Genomic DNA, 15,800 nt, shown 5'->3' with positions numbered 1-15,800 from the left:
AACGACCAGGGACAAGATAGGGGGCGTGGCTACACGCACTCCAGGCCACACCCCCTCTCCCCATGCGGTCCCTGGGGGCCCTTAAATTATAAGGGCCCTCGGCCCACTGATAGCAGTGTTACAAACGTCCCCCTTATCTCACTGTCAGCGCGGTGGACTTTGAGAGAGAAAGTGAACTATCTCACAACAGCGCTGGGTAAAACCGAAAACGGATCTTCTGCTTTTTCTTTGCCCTTCTTCATTTTCTTCTACTACTTTTTGACCTCGCACTGGGAGATAATGTCCACCTCCTCCGTCCCGGACCAGCGGCTGGACCACCTCCTGAGCGCCGTGGAGAGCGAGTTCCAGAAGGGCAGCGAGAAGGGCGACGCGTCGGAGCGGGATATTAAGCTGAGTCTGGAGGACGCCGAGCTGTGGACCAAGTTCAAAGAGCTCACCAATGAGATGATCGTCACCAAGACGGGAAGGTAAGCAGCGGATAGGCCCTGCTCGAGTAAAGGAAGGCCCGCACTGCACAGACACCCACACACGGCCCCTTACTTTGGGGATGGGATGTGCTTTTACGCGTGTGTTGCACTGATTTCGTTTAGGGTTATTTGGTTTATATCCAAAGGATTGTTTTTGTTTTGTTGGTGGGAATCGATAGGTGTTTTTTTTAATGTTTACATGTAGGGTCTTAACTGGTTTAATAGGGTCTCAAACACATAGGCTTTTACTGTTTACGGAGTTTGGTTTTAGGATGTATTCCTGTTTTTTTTTATGAAATGCAAACGTTTCCACAATTGAAGCTGCCGGGTGAACGAATAGAAACGTGTGTGTTTTGTTGTTGCGTTTCCCAGGAGGATGTTTCCCGTGCTGAGGGCCAACGTCAGCGGGCTGGACCCCAACGCCATGTACTCCGTCCTGCTGGACTTTGTAGCGGCGGACAACAACCGCTGGAAGTACGTGAACGGGGAGTGGGTCCCCGGGGGCAAGCCGGAGCCCCAGAGCCCCAGCTGCGTGTATATCCACCCCGACTCCCCCAATTTCGGGGCCCACTGGATGAAGGCCCCCGTCTCCTTCAGCAAAGTCAAGCTGTCCAACAAACTCAACGGCGGCGGACAGGTGAGGCCCGCAGTGTTTGTTGTGTTAACAGAGAATATTAGGCTGTAATTAGTAAGCTAAAATTAGCTAAATGGAAATATTTGTATTAAAATAAATGGGTAATTTTAAGAAGTATTTATGATCACTCGGGTCATGTCTCCACTGACCACTCGACTGTTCTCGCAACTATTATAAATAATGATTAATTCATAATATAATAATTTGGTTCATAATACATACAAAAAAGGCCGCTACGGCAATTCTAAAAATGCTAAAATCTAAGTTGTTATAAAGGCTAAAATGTTTTTTATATAAACTGATTTGGCTCTCATAATTAACATGGTTATTATTTCTCCACCCCACAGATCATGTTGAACTCGTTGCATAAGTACGAGCCGCGGATCCACATCGTGAAGGTGGGGGGTATCCAGAAGATGATCAGCAGCCAGTCCTTCCCAGAGACCCAGTTCATCGCCGTCACCGCCTACCAGAACGAGGAGGTGAGCTTTCAGTCCGGACTCTAACAACACTGATATTCAATGTATTTTAATCTATATACTGTTTAGTCTTTAGTTTGTGTTGATTGTGTTGTGTTGTTTAATTTTCTTTGGGAGATAAAGTGCATCTTATTGAATGGCAGTCAATAGATAAACTTGAACAGACCATTGTCAGACTGAATAAAAGTGGTGAGCTGAACAGCGAGGCCTTGATTTCAACAACTACATTCCATCTTCCTTACAGATTACTGCTCTCAAGATCAAGCACAATCCATTTGCCAAAGCGTTCTTGGATGCCAAAGAAAGGTAAGAAAGAAAACACCAACTTGACATTGCTTACAACACACGGCAGCCTTTGTCATCCCACTCTTCAGCTGTGTACCAATATGTAAGTGTTTTTATTTGAAACATGATTGACTTTCTATTTCAGGAGCGACCACAAGGACATTCCCGATCACAGTGCAGACAACCAGCAGTCTGGCTACTCTCAGCGTGAGTACAATACTATCCTACACTACTGCTATAACTCTATTACATACTCTGTTCATAACCATACAGCTCTATCACAACCATTTATAAGCAAAACCACCCATCTTCCAGTGTCCTTAGAACCACCACCACGGCCCACCCATGCCTCCACCCATCTCCTCCACCCTGAACATTAGTACAACGTCTGACCCCTGTACGTGTGTTCTTCTCCATCACAGTTGGAGGTTGGTTCCTCCCGGGTCAGAACCCCATCTGCCCTAGCAGCAGCCCCACCCAGTTCAACGGGACGGTGCCCCACTCGTCCGGCTCCTACTGTGAGCGCTACTCCAGCCTGAGGAACCACCGGACCTCCCCGTACCCCACCCACTACCCCCACCGCACCCCCAACACCAGTGAGTACAGCCGCGGGGCCCCACTCCAGAAAACAGTCTGGGATCGTATTCCTAAAATAGGACTTGTTTTTATGAATGAACTTGAATTTACTCAAAGTGAGACAAGTGCAACATGTTCAGAGACGCAAGCTCCTTCCAACGAAGGCTACGTTCCTGTGGCTGTGACCCATCTCAAGAGGTCCCACGGCCAACCGGAATTGATCCATAAACTGACCTTGGGTTGATTCGTTCCTCCCCATCAGACAACTACATGGACAACACCTCCGGGTCTTTGCCAGCCCACGACAGCTGGTCGTCACTGCAGATCCCCAACTCCACGGGCATGGGCACCCTGTCCCACACCTCCAACGCTACCTCCAACGGAAGGTAAGCGTCAACGCCTAACACGGCCATTTGTCCCTATGTAAAGCCCTCTGGGTTCAGGCCACGAGTTGTATTGAGTGGTGGTGGACTCATGGATTAGAATGTCCGGCTCCTAAACCCCCACAATGCAATGCAACACCCACGACATCCAAATCTCATTTTGGCCAGTGAGGAGAGAGAGGAAAAGGTGGAACGTTGCTGGGTGCGCATTGCATTGTGGGACGGGCCAGGGAAGACTCATTGTGATGCGACCAGGGGGGGCCGTCTGTAACCACTAAACCAGAAAAATACAGATGATCATGATTGGATAAATATCAATTGAATGGGATGATGACGGATTCATGTTCTTGTTCCACAGCCAGTACCCCAGTCTATGGTCCGTAGCCGGGACCACCCTGACCCCCTCGGGCTCAGCCTCTGGGTCCATCGCGGGGGGGCTGACCTCCCAGTTCCTGAGGGGATCCTCGTACACGGGCCTGACCTCCTCCCTGCCCGTCTCCTCGCCGTCCTCCATGTATGACCCCAACCTGGGGGAGGTGGGGGTGGGGGAGGCCCAGTTCGAGAGCTCCATCGCCAGGCTGACGGCGTCGTGGGCTCCTGTAGCGCAGAGCTACTAAGCAACTAGGCTCTCTCTCCCTCCCTCTCTCTCTCTCTCTCTCTCTCTCACTGTCTCACTCCCCCCCCTCTCTCTTGGCCTGGTTTTCTCTTCAGGAGATGGACTGTTGACCCAAAGCATCAAACAATACAATAAGTGAGAAAAAAACTACAAGAGATTGTCCCAAAAAAACAAACTAGCAGCCTGGACTCTTGTGTTTGAACGGGCCCTTCATATTCCATTCCTGGGCTTTTTGAAAATCCTTAAATGTACACTTAGTTATATTGATGTCATGCCTCAGACATGCTATATGATCCCCCCGCCTTCCCTCTTCGGAAAATAGAATTTAAAGAACTATACATTTAATTTTTTAAAGGTGCAATGTGAGAGACAATCAATGTCCCCTAGCGGGTATCATACTAATTATTTATCATTTGCTCGAAGCGATTGGGAAACAGTTTTGCTCATGTGGTGCAAAACAATCCATCCTAGTTGATCCTGAAGGATGCCACTGTCCTTCAAAATAAAAGTTTATTTAAGAACGTCTTCAAGTTCTGACCAAGTAGTCCAATCAAGATTTTCGACTGGTTTTCCCCCCCCAGTATTATACTAAAAAGAATATCTAAGAGGTCATTTTGGTTGTGCTAACATATAAAGTATGTAAATGTGTGTATATAGTATACATTAACGGACGTCTTCATTGTTTTCAATATATATTTTGCCTTTTTGTGATCGCAGTCAAATGTGTGCCTTCTCTGATCCGAAAACTTTAAGTGCCTTTGCATTCTCGAAGGGTTGTGGCAAAAGACTCCCCTGACAGAAACAAAAAAAAATCCACATGTACATACCTATCTATTTGTATTTTGAATCATGATGAGTTTATTTATGTCATTTAATAATAAATTAAAGATTTTCTTTGTTTTTGCCAACTACCTGTTTTTGCTCTTTTATTCTGTGTGAATTATATAGTGATTTCCATATCACCCATGCCAAATGTTTTTCCTTTGAAGAACTTTGAACACCACAGTCACGATCACAGCCCACCCATACAGCATGCCCATACCAATGTCATGTATTTTATAACTCAATATCATTACAATAATCCACAATTACTAATAATGCGACCACGTTTTTCAACAGCTTACATTTGAGACTGATAACAATCAAACTAAAAATACATTGTGTGTTTCTATTAAGACAGATAAACTTTAAAAATAAAATAAAGCCCATCTGGATAGGAGGCTGAGCATAGCTTTAGGAACTATTGCTCTATACCTTTAGGAACCATAAAGAGGAGGCTAGTCAACTATATAAAACTAGCCAAATGTAGCATATCTCCAAGGTACAGAGATTGTTCGTCTCTACAAGCTGGGCTCTAACCCCAACATCCATATTAAATTCACAACAAGATCTAGAAACTAAGTGCTTAACAAACCAAGCAACCAAGCGCAGAAGTCTGTTTAAAAGAAGGTTTCTAACATTGAGGTAGGGCGTCTGAGGGTCTGGACTGTGGGGTTTCCACAAATGAGGTAGGGCCCCCACCCTGTCCAGAAGAGTCTGGACTGTGGATCAGTTCCATGCGGTGGAACGCTACATACATCTTTATCTTTTTCTTTTTCCTCAACAGTCGCTACACCCTCACAACTCCCAGTGCCTAAAATGGTGTTGAATGGAGTAATTCCAATTGAAATATATAAACCTACATAATTAGTGTTGTAGGTTTATATACTCAATATATATATATAGCCAATATAGGCTATTGAATAATAATAATATAGGCAATCGGTCAGTTGTGTTGGTGAGGCTGGGGAAGGCCTAGACTGTTTATGATGGTAATAATTTGGTTGTTTTGTCAAATTAAAATATAGTATATGCTACATATGAACCTCCTAAGATTTGAAATGCAATTTGATTGGTTTGCTATCTGATGATTAAGATCTCAAACTGGTGATATTGTTTTCATCGCGTGACGGTCATCCAGTCACGCTAATAAAAACAAACAAAACGCTAATAAAAAACAAACAAATCCCGGCAAAAAGTGTTATCTTGTGTGTTCCTGTGTAGTATATACTAAAACAATTATTCACCTCAGGCTCCGTGAATAGTGGGGACGGTCTGAAATACACAGAAATACACACATACAAACTCAAACACACTCTCTCTGTATCACACACACACACACACACACACACACACACACACACAGAGGCACACAGACAGACACATATACATCTGTACATCTGTCTCTCTCTCTCGCTTTATCAAACACACACACACACACACACACACACACACACACACACACACACACAAACACCCACAGGTCTACAAATGTAGCAGAGAGGAAGAGGCCACTTTTTCACCTCCAAACTCAGTTTTTGGTCCCAAGGTGCTAGTCTCACTTTTCACCCCCTGGCGTTTTCCCCAAACGTCCACCATCCACTCTTGGCCCCGGGGCCTAGGGCCTCTTGGGCCTAGCATATGAGCTTTCTCCAAACAACAATGTCGCCACACCTGTGCTAAGTGAATCCCAGCTCCTTTGACACGCCATCGAAACAGAGCTAGCAGCATCGCTACCTTCTGGAGGGCCCCCCCCCTGCCCCCGCCCCCCCCCGACCACTAGCCCCCAAACGCTCTCCATCGCTGACACCCCTTTGTTACAATCTGCGTAGCGGTGTGACACACGGCTAACGCCACCGTACCAGCGCCGCGTCACAGACCGGGCCCCCGTGTATCGACCCCGGCCGTGAACCCCTGGGGAGGAACCGCTTGGGTGATGGTTTCATAAGAACATGAATCGTGGTAACAGAACGCAGGGTCCCTCATCGTTCGTGGAGAACTGAAGACACGGCTATGCATCTTACTTTTGTATACTAGAAATCCTTCTCATTAACTTGATAAACTTGATAAATAACTCATAAACTCATGTACTGTATCTCACATCTATCTATCTACTGTATGTGTCTGTCGGTGCATCTATTGGTCCGTCCGTCAGTCCATCCGTCCACTCCTTCAACTGTTGCTGGTGTGGATACGCAGAACATAACACATGACCGGTACAGTATCGTGGCCTGAAAGGTGAGTTGGTTGAGCTGCCCTGTACAGTACAGTACAGTACAGTACAGTACTAGAGAGTGCACAGCGATCAGGGCGACATGACTGGTACAGTACAGGTTAAGCTGCCCGGTACAGTACAGTACTAGAGAGAGTACTAGAGAGAGCACAGGGAGATATGACTGGTAAAGCACAGGTTAGGTTGCTCGGTACAGTACAGTACTAGAGAGTACCATGACTGTTACAGTACAGGTTAGGCTGCCCGGTACGGTACAGTACTAGAGAAGTAGTAGTAGTAGTAGGTTTTTTATTATCCCAAGGGGAAACTTGGTTTGCAGACAGGTTAACAGGTAAAAGCACACAAGAAATACATTAAAACATCAACAGTGACCAATACACATAGGACACACAGGCAACACACAACAGTCAAGTCTGGGATTCAGTATTGTGCAAATTTAGCAAGGATATTGCCCTAGGTAAAAATGAGTTTTTGGTCCTATTGCATCTGCAAAAAGGGACTCTGAATCTCCGGCCTGAGGGGAGAACCTCCAAATGTTGGTGAAGAGGGTGGCTTACAGTCTAAAACCAAGTAGGCTTTACGGACGAATGTATACATCAGCGGAGTCTGTGGGAGGGAGAGGGTGATATGACTGGTACAGTACAGGTCAAACCACCCGGTACGGTACAGTACAGGTTAGGCTGCCCGGTCGAGTACAGTACAGTACTAGAGAGGGCACAGCGTTCAGGGCGGCGGTTACGGGGCCGAATACCGCTGCGGTCCACTCATGGACAAGATGAATGGGCCCCTGGTGATGTCACAGGTGAGTTGTGTGACAGGTCTGCAGAGCGGCGGTCCCGGGACAGTGATGGAGTGGTTGGCACCCAGGTGCAAATGAAGGCCCCTGAGGGGTCAGGGGGCCACGGGCCAACAGTAACCAGGGAGCAATGTGACATGCAGACGGGCCCCGTCAGAGCAGCCGCTCTGTGCTCCCGACGACGTGCACCCGCTCAACACCCACACACACACACACGCACACACACACACACACACACACACACACAGGCACAGGCACGCATGCACACACACACACACACACAGGCACGCACTCACTTTAAACACAAGCACACACTTACACACACACACAAACACACACAAACAGGCACATCCACACACACACACACACACATGCACTCTCTTTAAACACAAGCACACATACAAACACATGAAAATGTGGCCCCTTTGAATGCCTTGACTTTACTGCTGCTGCTGCAGTACTGGTTGTTCGTCCCTGATGGGTGGTTGTGGGGGAGTTAACTCCTCAGGGTAACCCAGCAGCGACCGGCTTCTACTGGACCGCCTCGCTGAGGCCAATCTGTGCCAATGTCCCCTCTGGCCTTTTGGTCCGAAAGTTCACTTGATTTGTACCGTGTGCATCCGTTATCTGTCTGACGTCACGCTCACATAGAAACACATTGGGCTGTGGGGTGTGAGAGATGCACAACGAGACTAGACCGCACATGCACAGTCCCTGTTGTGTTGAAGAGGTGGTAGACCTTGTCTGTTTAGGGTCCCTTCCTGTTTCTACGTGTGTGTGTGTGTGTGTGTGTGTGTGTGTGTGTGTGTGTGTGTGTGTGTGTGTGTGTGTGTGTGTGTGTGTGTGTCTCTGCGTGCACATGTGCGCATCCAAGCAGCAGGGTGTGGATGAGGGCGGGGATTGTGCCTGCAGGTTTACAGGCACAGTTTAGACGTGGTGGTGGTGGTGGTGGAGGATGTTTGCTAATACTTTACTCAGTCTAGTGCGGTAAACAGATCCCTCTCTTCCTCTCTTGTTATTTTATTGGAGGCCAGTGGACACAGTGTGTGTGTGTGTGTGTGTGTGTGTGTGTGTGTGTGTGTGTGTGTGTCAAACTGCAGCCCTTTGTCTCCCCAGGGGGCCTGAGCCCTTCCGTACGCCTCGACCTGCAGCCTCTGTTGATCTTCATTAATTGACAGCTGGAAATTGGTCTTGTGCATCCCCCCCTCCAAACACACACACACACACACACACACACACACACACACACATTCACACACAGTATCTCCTCCTCTAGAAGTGTGTGAGTGTGTGTGTGCGCATGTGTTTATGTGTGTGCATCAAATACGCTTTAAAGAGTGTGTGCATCACCAAGGTGTGGAGGGTGGGCTCCTCAAAGGGAAGGGGGGTGGGTGCAGATGTTGAAGTGCCTGACTATAGGGGGAACACCTGCTGCAGCAGAAGACCCTCTGAGCTCTGCCGGCCATGGTGCTTTGTTGTAGCGATTCTGTCCTTTCTAAACATCAGTGTTGTTCTGTTGGCTGTACACAGATCAGGATGGGAGATAGTGGAAGAATATGAATCACGATCTTATCTTAGGTATTCCCGGTGTTTATGCATGGTAAGTAACTTGATGGATCGGTGTAAAATGATGAACAATAATTAAAAAGGCATAAATGATTAGGGTGTACGAATATTTACAAGAGTAAAAGACACAGAAGATAAGAGATGGTATTTACCAGTTCTAGGTGAAGATATTTACACTGAAAGTCTGAGCAGTGTATTGATTATTGAATAATAAATAGAATAGATCAATGATTGTTTTGTGTGAATACTGATGTTTAATGTATAGTAACCACCTTACTCATATAGAAATCCTGCATACATGATGATGACAAACAATGAGTAACCATTTCCTTTCTATGTGGCTATTACGTCCAAGCCAATGATGAGCTCTTTATCCATAGTATATTTTATTGAGAAAATTCATTATTGGCAGGATGGTTTGGTATATGTACCTGAGGTTACATAATAGTAATACAAAGGGGACCATTTGCACCATGGATCCATATTCCCTCAGTGGAAAACAACATTTTATGTTTTTTAGAAACGGCCTTTCGGAACAGCAGTGTTATGACGATGACTCACAGTGCAAGCATCATGGTTGATTTATGGCGTGTGCGTAGGGCGGCCGAAAAACAAAAAAACAAAACCCAGGTTGCCAGGCTCGGAATGGCGAGTCAGCTCACTGAAGTAGGAGGTGGTGGTGGTGGTGGAGGAGGAGGAGGGGAAGGGGGGCCGAGGAGTGTGTATTTGCCCCCCCCCCCATCCTATCCCATCCCATTTCACCCCACCCCAACTTAGCACACCAACCCCGCCCCCCCCCCAAGACCCCACCCACCCACCCCTCGGCTCTCTGATGTCTTGTGTGCCTTCGTTAATGAAGAAATTCTGGTACCTGGGTGAGACATTGCTCTCAGCTGAGCAGACTCTGCCGTCCGCCTCCCTCGCCCCTCATCCCTCGTCCACATCTGCGCTGCGGTCCGCAGTACCCTCCCTCAAACTCACCCCACCGTCCCCTCTGACTGCGGCCTATCGGAGTATATAGCCTCATAGTCATGGAAGAACGATGAGCCAGGCCGCTTAGCTAAACTATTATTACCGACACTTTCCCTTCTGGATCACTGTGGGATCTCGGAAACACGGGACGGCTTACCCTCATACAAAACAATTACAACGTTACCCAATTACCCTGTCAGTCAGCAAATAGAGATCCTACAGAGAAGGGTTAAAGCCGTGCATGGCTTACAATTAGTCTTTAGAGGGACAGCAATGTGACTGTTTTGGACTTTTCAACTGTCCCATAATAAATAAAGTGACATAATGTAGGCTATAACAAATGACGGTGAATAACTACAAACCAAACAGCCGTTGACCAAATTCAAGCTTCCTCACCCTCTACCCCAGAACTTTATTGATGAACTAAATGGAATAATTAAACAAGCAATCGTTCCAGGGGAAGATCGAGCGTTTTGCTACAAATGAGCAATGTCACACATAAGGGGGACCTGCTAGCTTGCATCAGCTAATCTGTCGACCACAGTCGCCACCACGATGGCGACACGCTCTCACCATCCTGACAGACCGCTCAGAGTTAGCTGTGGACGGTCGCACACAAGTACATCAGACTTGTCAACAAAGTGCTCCTCACTTGGGTAACATTTAGCAGAGATGCATGATATCCACAGCAGTGGTGCAGCGCTATGAGAAACACTGTCTTTCACCCTGTGGTAATAGCTTGCTGATACCCCCCCCCAATGTTCATAATGACCTGGGAATTTGTCAATCAATCCAATTTCAATGACTGTATTATCATATGCAGGAGAATAAATATTTGAGTTATGAGCTGACTATATCAATAACTGCATTTTAAATGGACCTATCTGCAGTGGCCATGCAGTTTACCAGAGCATTAAGAACAATTCAGTTACTTTAAAGGATATGGAAGATTTAAAACGCCTCTGTTAAATAGAATAGTACATTTCATACTATTAACATAATTCTCATGAGTGGCTAGGAAAGGAGTTATTTTAGGCCAAATTAGGCTGGTAATAGTTATCAACTGGTCCAAAACGGCATTATATGGGAGCAGCACGTCTAAAGTTAACACTGCCACCTTGTGGTGAAACGTGAAAAGCAACTACACTTTTTGAATATCAACACAGACAAAGTAGAAGAAAACACTTTTATGTAGTATATATCATAACAATGCACTTTCCTGTTAACTAGAGGGTGCCATCATGTTAAGCAATGTACACTACTAAACAGTCTTCATTCGATTTACTTCATTAAAGCAAAACAAATGTAATCAAATGTCATCCACAATATCTTTGCTCCAACACAGAGCCACATTCATTTACCAGATAAGCTTGTCAACAAAGATGTGTGCACTATATAAATTAATATACAGTACATTTCTGAAACAGCCGACCCATTAAGGAACAAACAAATTATGATAAAGAGCTGGACGTGTTTGAGGTGCATCGTCTTCATCATGAACTTGGATGACCCCCAAACTCCTCCCATAGGCCTGTGTGAAAGGCTTGTGCAGAGAGACTAATAAATAACGCTATTATATCAGACTCTTTGGTCTAGTTAAGAGCCACGCCATTCAAGTATTTACCAGTGAAACTCAGCCTGTGAATTTATGTTTTAAATGATTGCTCTGAAGACATAGATTATCTTCACAATAAAAACACCTCCAAGTTGCCTTCTCCAAAAGCGTTAAACAAATAAATGCTTCATATTGGCCTTGGTATATTTTATTTATTTTTTTAAAAAGAAAGTCCAAACATAGCATTAAATATTCAGAGTAAACGTATTGGGGCGTTACAGTCGTCAAGCTGGGGGAGTTACATGGAGAACATGGTGGAAGGACATGGTGACAACACAAAGGACCAGATGGAGGGGACGGCCTGTAGCCCCTTCTGCTTAGGGGTCACACACATCTCAGGCATCGTGGACGTCGTGGGAACAGACTGTACTCAACTGAACTTGGCCTTGGAGAAGTCCATCTCTGGGTGCTGGGACATGAACCTGCACGGAAAACGAGGAGCACAGCGTGAGCAGGGTGACGGCCGGAAATCTTAGGGTACTAGATTTCATTTTCTGTTTTGATTTAACTGGAAAAACCTTTTACAAGCACGGTGGGTAAAATAGGTTGGGTATATTCATAAAAGGACTTTTGGATGCAGTACACACTGCATCCAAAAGTCATGAGTAGGGTAAATTGAATAACAATCAACCAATTAATATCATCATTTCAAAGCGGTTTTAGTTAATTTGTTAATTTCATACACACATCATGCACTGAACCACCATTGCATGTTTCGTAATTTCCAAGTATTACTGCAATTAGTGCGTTGCTAAGAATATTGACATTTCAAACTGCAACTAATCCTACATTCTTGACAACAACAACAAGAGCGCTGCTCTGGTTTTATAAAACCATATACCACTCTGGAAGAGGATACAAAAACTTGCCTAACATCGTGGAGCTACGTGCTGAAGAGCAAAGACAAGTCCACTCAACAGGACGAACAAGTGCGCTTATGCAACGCAACTATCCGCAATATGCTGATTACGTGAAGCTCTTGGAAAACTAAGTACCCTTGTCGACGTCCAGAGGAACAGATAGGCTGCATTTGATTTAAACGTTTGGTGTGGGAAATGGAGCTTCGTAAAAAGCTTTTATTTGATATATAGCGGGGAATTAAGGACGGTGGCGTGACCTTGAATAATAAAACATAAAACACGGAATCGTGGCAAGTGAGAGAATGCACTTTTTCTGTCTGACATTTTTAACTAAACGCTTTTAGGAAACCATATAGCGCTGGGGTTAAGCCAAGTTATATATATAGTGGGGCGCCTAATAAAAGGCCGTTGACAGTTGGCTGTAATAAAATATGCCGCAGACTGTCCAATAAAGAGCTGCCCCTTCCTGGCCGACAGCCCGTGGACACCAAGGACGCGCGGCGGTCTTCCGTTACGCGGTTTGGTCGTACTTTTTGAGGATGTCCTGCTTCTTCTGCTCCTCGGAGGTGGGCAGCCCCATGGACTTCTGCCTCTGGTCGTACATCATCTTCTCCACCATGCCGCGCGTCTCTCCGTCCAGGTCTGACAGCTGCACGGCGGGCGACGCACACCACGTGGATACAATTAATAAAAGGGCACGGGTTGTATGGGTGGAGGCGGGGGGTACTGGATACATTCAGGGGTCACGGATTCATATTCACGCCTCCACGTGGAGAGGTGGAGGAACTGACCTTTGAGTTCTCTGGGCTGACTTTCTTGGTGTTGATTTCGGGATCTGTGGTGACTATTTTATTCCACCATTCCATTTTATTGATCTGGAAGAAGAGGGAGCAAGATTAGGCCGGATGTAGGTTTGAAAGATGCCCTGTGCTTACTCAAACAGGGCAAGAGGCAGAGCTGTGGGAACCTTGTAATCACAAGCACGGTTAACCGGTTTAAATACTACAGATTTTTATTTTTTTTTCACTGGTCAAAATAGTGAGAGCCAAAAGGTGAAAGAATAAGCCAGAAATGACAACGTTATCAAAGTGTATGCTAATTAATGGTAGCCTCCTACAGGGGGCGCCATAATGCATTTGCCAGTAGTCAATTTGCATAATATCCGCTTGGCTAGTTCATTTAGATGTAAAAGATGACCCCCATCTTTTAACCAATACATTAAATACAAAATATAATACGTCACAAAAATAGCTGATTGAAATACTTCACAATACATGTATTGGCACTGAATAATGATAATATTGTGAGGCAGATTCCCATCCCTAATTCGCAACATCCTGGTAAATCTAGCCCAGTACATGGGAAAGGGGCATCAACAACATCCTTGACAGGCTTCAGGGTTTTTCCCAGGGAGAAGTGATTCAGCAGCACATGGAAATGACTGTTGGAATGAGTCCAAGTGCGAGCGGCGTACCTTCTCCAGGTGGATGGTGACCACCTTGCCGTCCTCTATGAGCCAGGAGCTCTCCTCCACCTTCACCTCGTGGCACAGCTCGCCCTCCAGGACGGGCGGCTGGCCCTTCAGCCCCACCTTGAGGCTGCGCCGCTGGATGTCCACCACCACGTCCTTGCCCTTCATGCGGAACTTCACGTCAAACGGCACCAGCAGCTGTGGAGGGCGGAGCACTGGTTTGAAGTTCAGATACTGGCCGCGTTTGTTTACTTATGGTTATCTTAAATAACTGTGAATGAATTAAAATGTATTGATTAATTAATTTAATGGATAACAGTGGCAGCTATTGGATCACTGCTGTGTATAATGTGCCATACAGGCATTAGAATTATATCTATTAATCATTGCAGTGATAAAGTTTCGATAGACTTTACTTTTATTTTGTCAGGATGAAATCATCCTGACAAAATAAAAATCGGTATAAACATCAAGTGACTTAAAGCTTTTGATAGGTAAGCTGAAGTATCATCTTCCACTGGGTGGCACTGGTGCTACACTGGTGTTCGGTTCCTGTCCTCTCCTTCAACAAAATGTTTGATAACCAATGTCATCATAGAGAGAAAGGGCCTGTGCCGTGGTGGTGGTCCGCTAGTGCAGCATCTCAATCTCTGGACCTTTCCCGATCCTGCCTCCCGGAGCTGAACTTACGTCCACTTCTGACAGGCTCTGGGTCCACTTGTAGTTGGGCATGTCGGCTCCGTTCCCCGCGTTGGGCTTCAGCTTGTCCTTATCTTTCTCGTCATCCTCGGCATCCGAGTCCGCCTGGAGGGGAAGAGGGTGATGGTTAGCAACCACCTAAAACTCCTTAGTTGTCCCTCCAGGTCTGGGGTTAAGTCTGTTTAGACCTGGCTTTTAGATCAGGACTCGGGTAATCTCCGGTCAGATATATAGTCGCACACAACATTCATAATGGCGATCAGTAATTCATTATCGTTTCTTGACACTCCAGGACATACCAAAAATACCCATAAGCAATAAACAATAAATCCCCAACACAGAATCTTGGTACATCTTGCATTATCTCGCAGGTTTACAGGATCACCATCGCCAACAAAACACATGGCTACTCCTCCAAAGCATCGCTCCATGTCCTGCTTGCCCTGACGAGACTGAACACCTTTTTCCACCCAACCCCCGACTCCGTTCAAAACAGGTGAAATAATTGATTGGGTAGAAATCTCGGTGCCTGGTATTCAGAGACGGGTGCGGGCCTGGCCTTTGGGCTTGGAGTAAAGACCGTATTGGCAGCCTGGTGCAAGAATGTCTTTAGTACCCTTAATTACATGTCGGGCCGGGCCGGTGAAATCTGTTCCTAGATGTTGGCACAGGAGGTGCACATTGGGACCGCTTGTTGATGCCAGGTGGGGCTCCTGCTGCTCCTATCACGTTACGAGAGCACAGGGGTGGCTGGGTCTTCAACACACTCACCCCCTTCTCCTTCTCCTCCTTCTGCTCCTCTTTGTCTGACGGACGGTCTGCTGCCACCACCGGAGTCTCCTTCTTCTCCTCTCCCTGCTTTTTCTGAAATGCACCGTAGACACTTGTTAAACTGAACAGGAATTATATCAGCGTCATTCAGAAAGATACGGCTGATACAATCAAAGTTTCCGTCTCCAAAAGTACAGTTGTATACGCAAGAGACTCATCATGCTGGTCGACCAGTTACACCAAATAGAGTTTGCCTGGTCACTAATAGGGCTGAACGATTAATTGCATTTGCGATAATATCGCGATATGACAAAACAAGATTTTCTAACCGCAAAGGCTGCGATTTGATTGGTCACGTGACTTGCGAGTGAGCCAAGCGGAGCAAAGCAGTGCAGGCAGGGAGAGGCGCTGCGCTTTAACCTGCTGCACAATGGCCTCAGGCTCGTCAGAAGAGCACACAGCTGAAAGTTTGGTACCAAAGAGGGGCGGCACATCAGTTGTGTGGAATTATTTTGGCTATAAAAAAGACGATGCTGCGCAACTGTCCCGCATTTCGAT

General features: G+C 46.2%; 2 protein-coding genes across 2 annotated transcripts; one reads left to right on the top strand and one right to left on the bottom strand.

Moving 5' to 3' along the window:
* Nucleotides 1-279: 279 nt before the first annotated feature.
* LOC311371119 (T-box transcription factor T-A) lies at nucleotides 280-3,441 on the top strand (the record flags this gene model as incomplete). Its single annotated transcript, XM_084489347.1, has 8 exons — nucleotides 280-467; nucleotides 840-1,104; nucleotides 1,449-1,583; nucleotides 1,825-1,886; nucleotides 2,011-2,072; nucleotides 2,288-2,461; nucleotides 2,704-2,827; nucleotides 3,183-3,441. The coding sequence occupies 8 exons, from the start codon at nucleotides 280-282 to the stop codon at nucleotides 3,439-3,441; spliced, it is 1,269 nt and encodes a 422-aa protein (XP_084345473.1).
* Nucleotides 3,442-10,998: 7,557 nt separating this feature from the next.
* Nucleotides 10,999-15,335, bottom strand: LOC311371120 (nuclear migration protein nudC-like; the record flags this gene model as incomplete). The annotated part of the gene is made up of 6 exons (XM_084489348.1): nucleotides 10,999-11,863; nucleotides 12,832-12,950; nucleotides 13,093-13,176; nucleotides 13,776-13,970; nucleotides 14,463-14,576; nucleotides 15,243-15,335. Coding segments are annotated over 6 exons (657 nt in total), but the record flags the coding sequence as incomplete, so codon positions are not given.
* Between the last annotated feature and the right edge of the window lie 465 nt (nucleotides 15,336-15,800).

Source organism: Micromesistius poutassou (assembly GCF_964030765.1).
Source record: "Micromesistius poutassou genome assembly, contig: SCAFFOLD_5082, whole genome shotgun sequence".
NCBI classification, from domain to species: Eukaryota; Metazoa; Chordata; class Actinopteri; order Gadiformes; family Gadidae; genus Micromesistius; species Micromesistius poutassou.
Note: the sequence above shows the minus strand (reverse complement) of the source record. Positions and strands in the feature narration are given on the sequence as shown.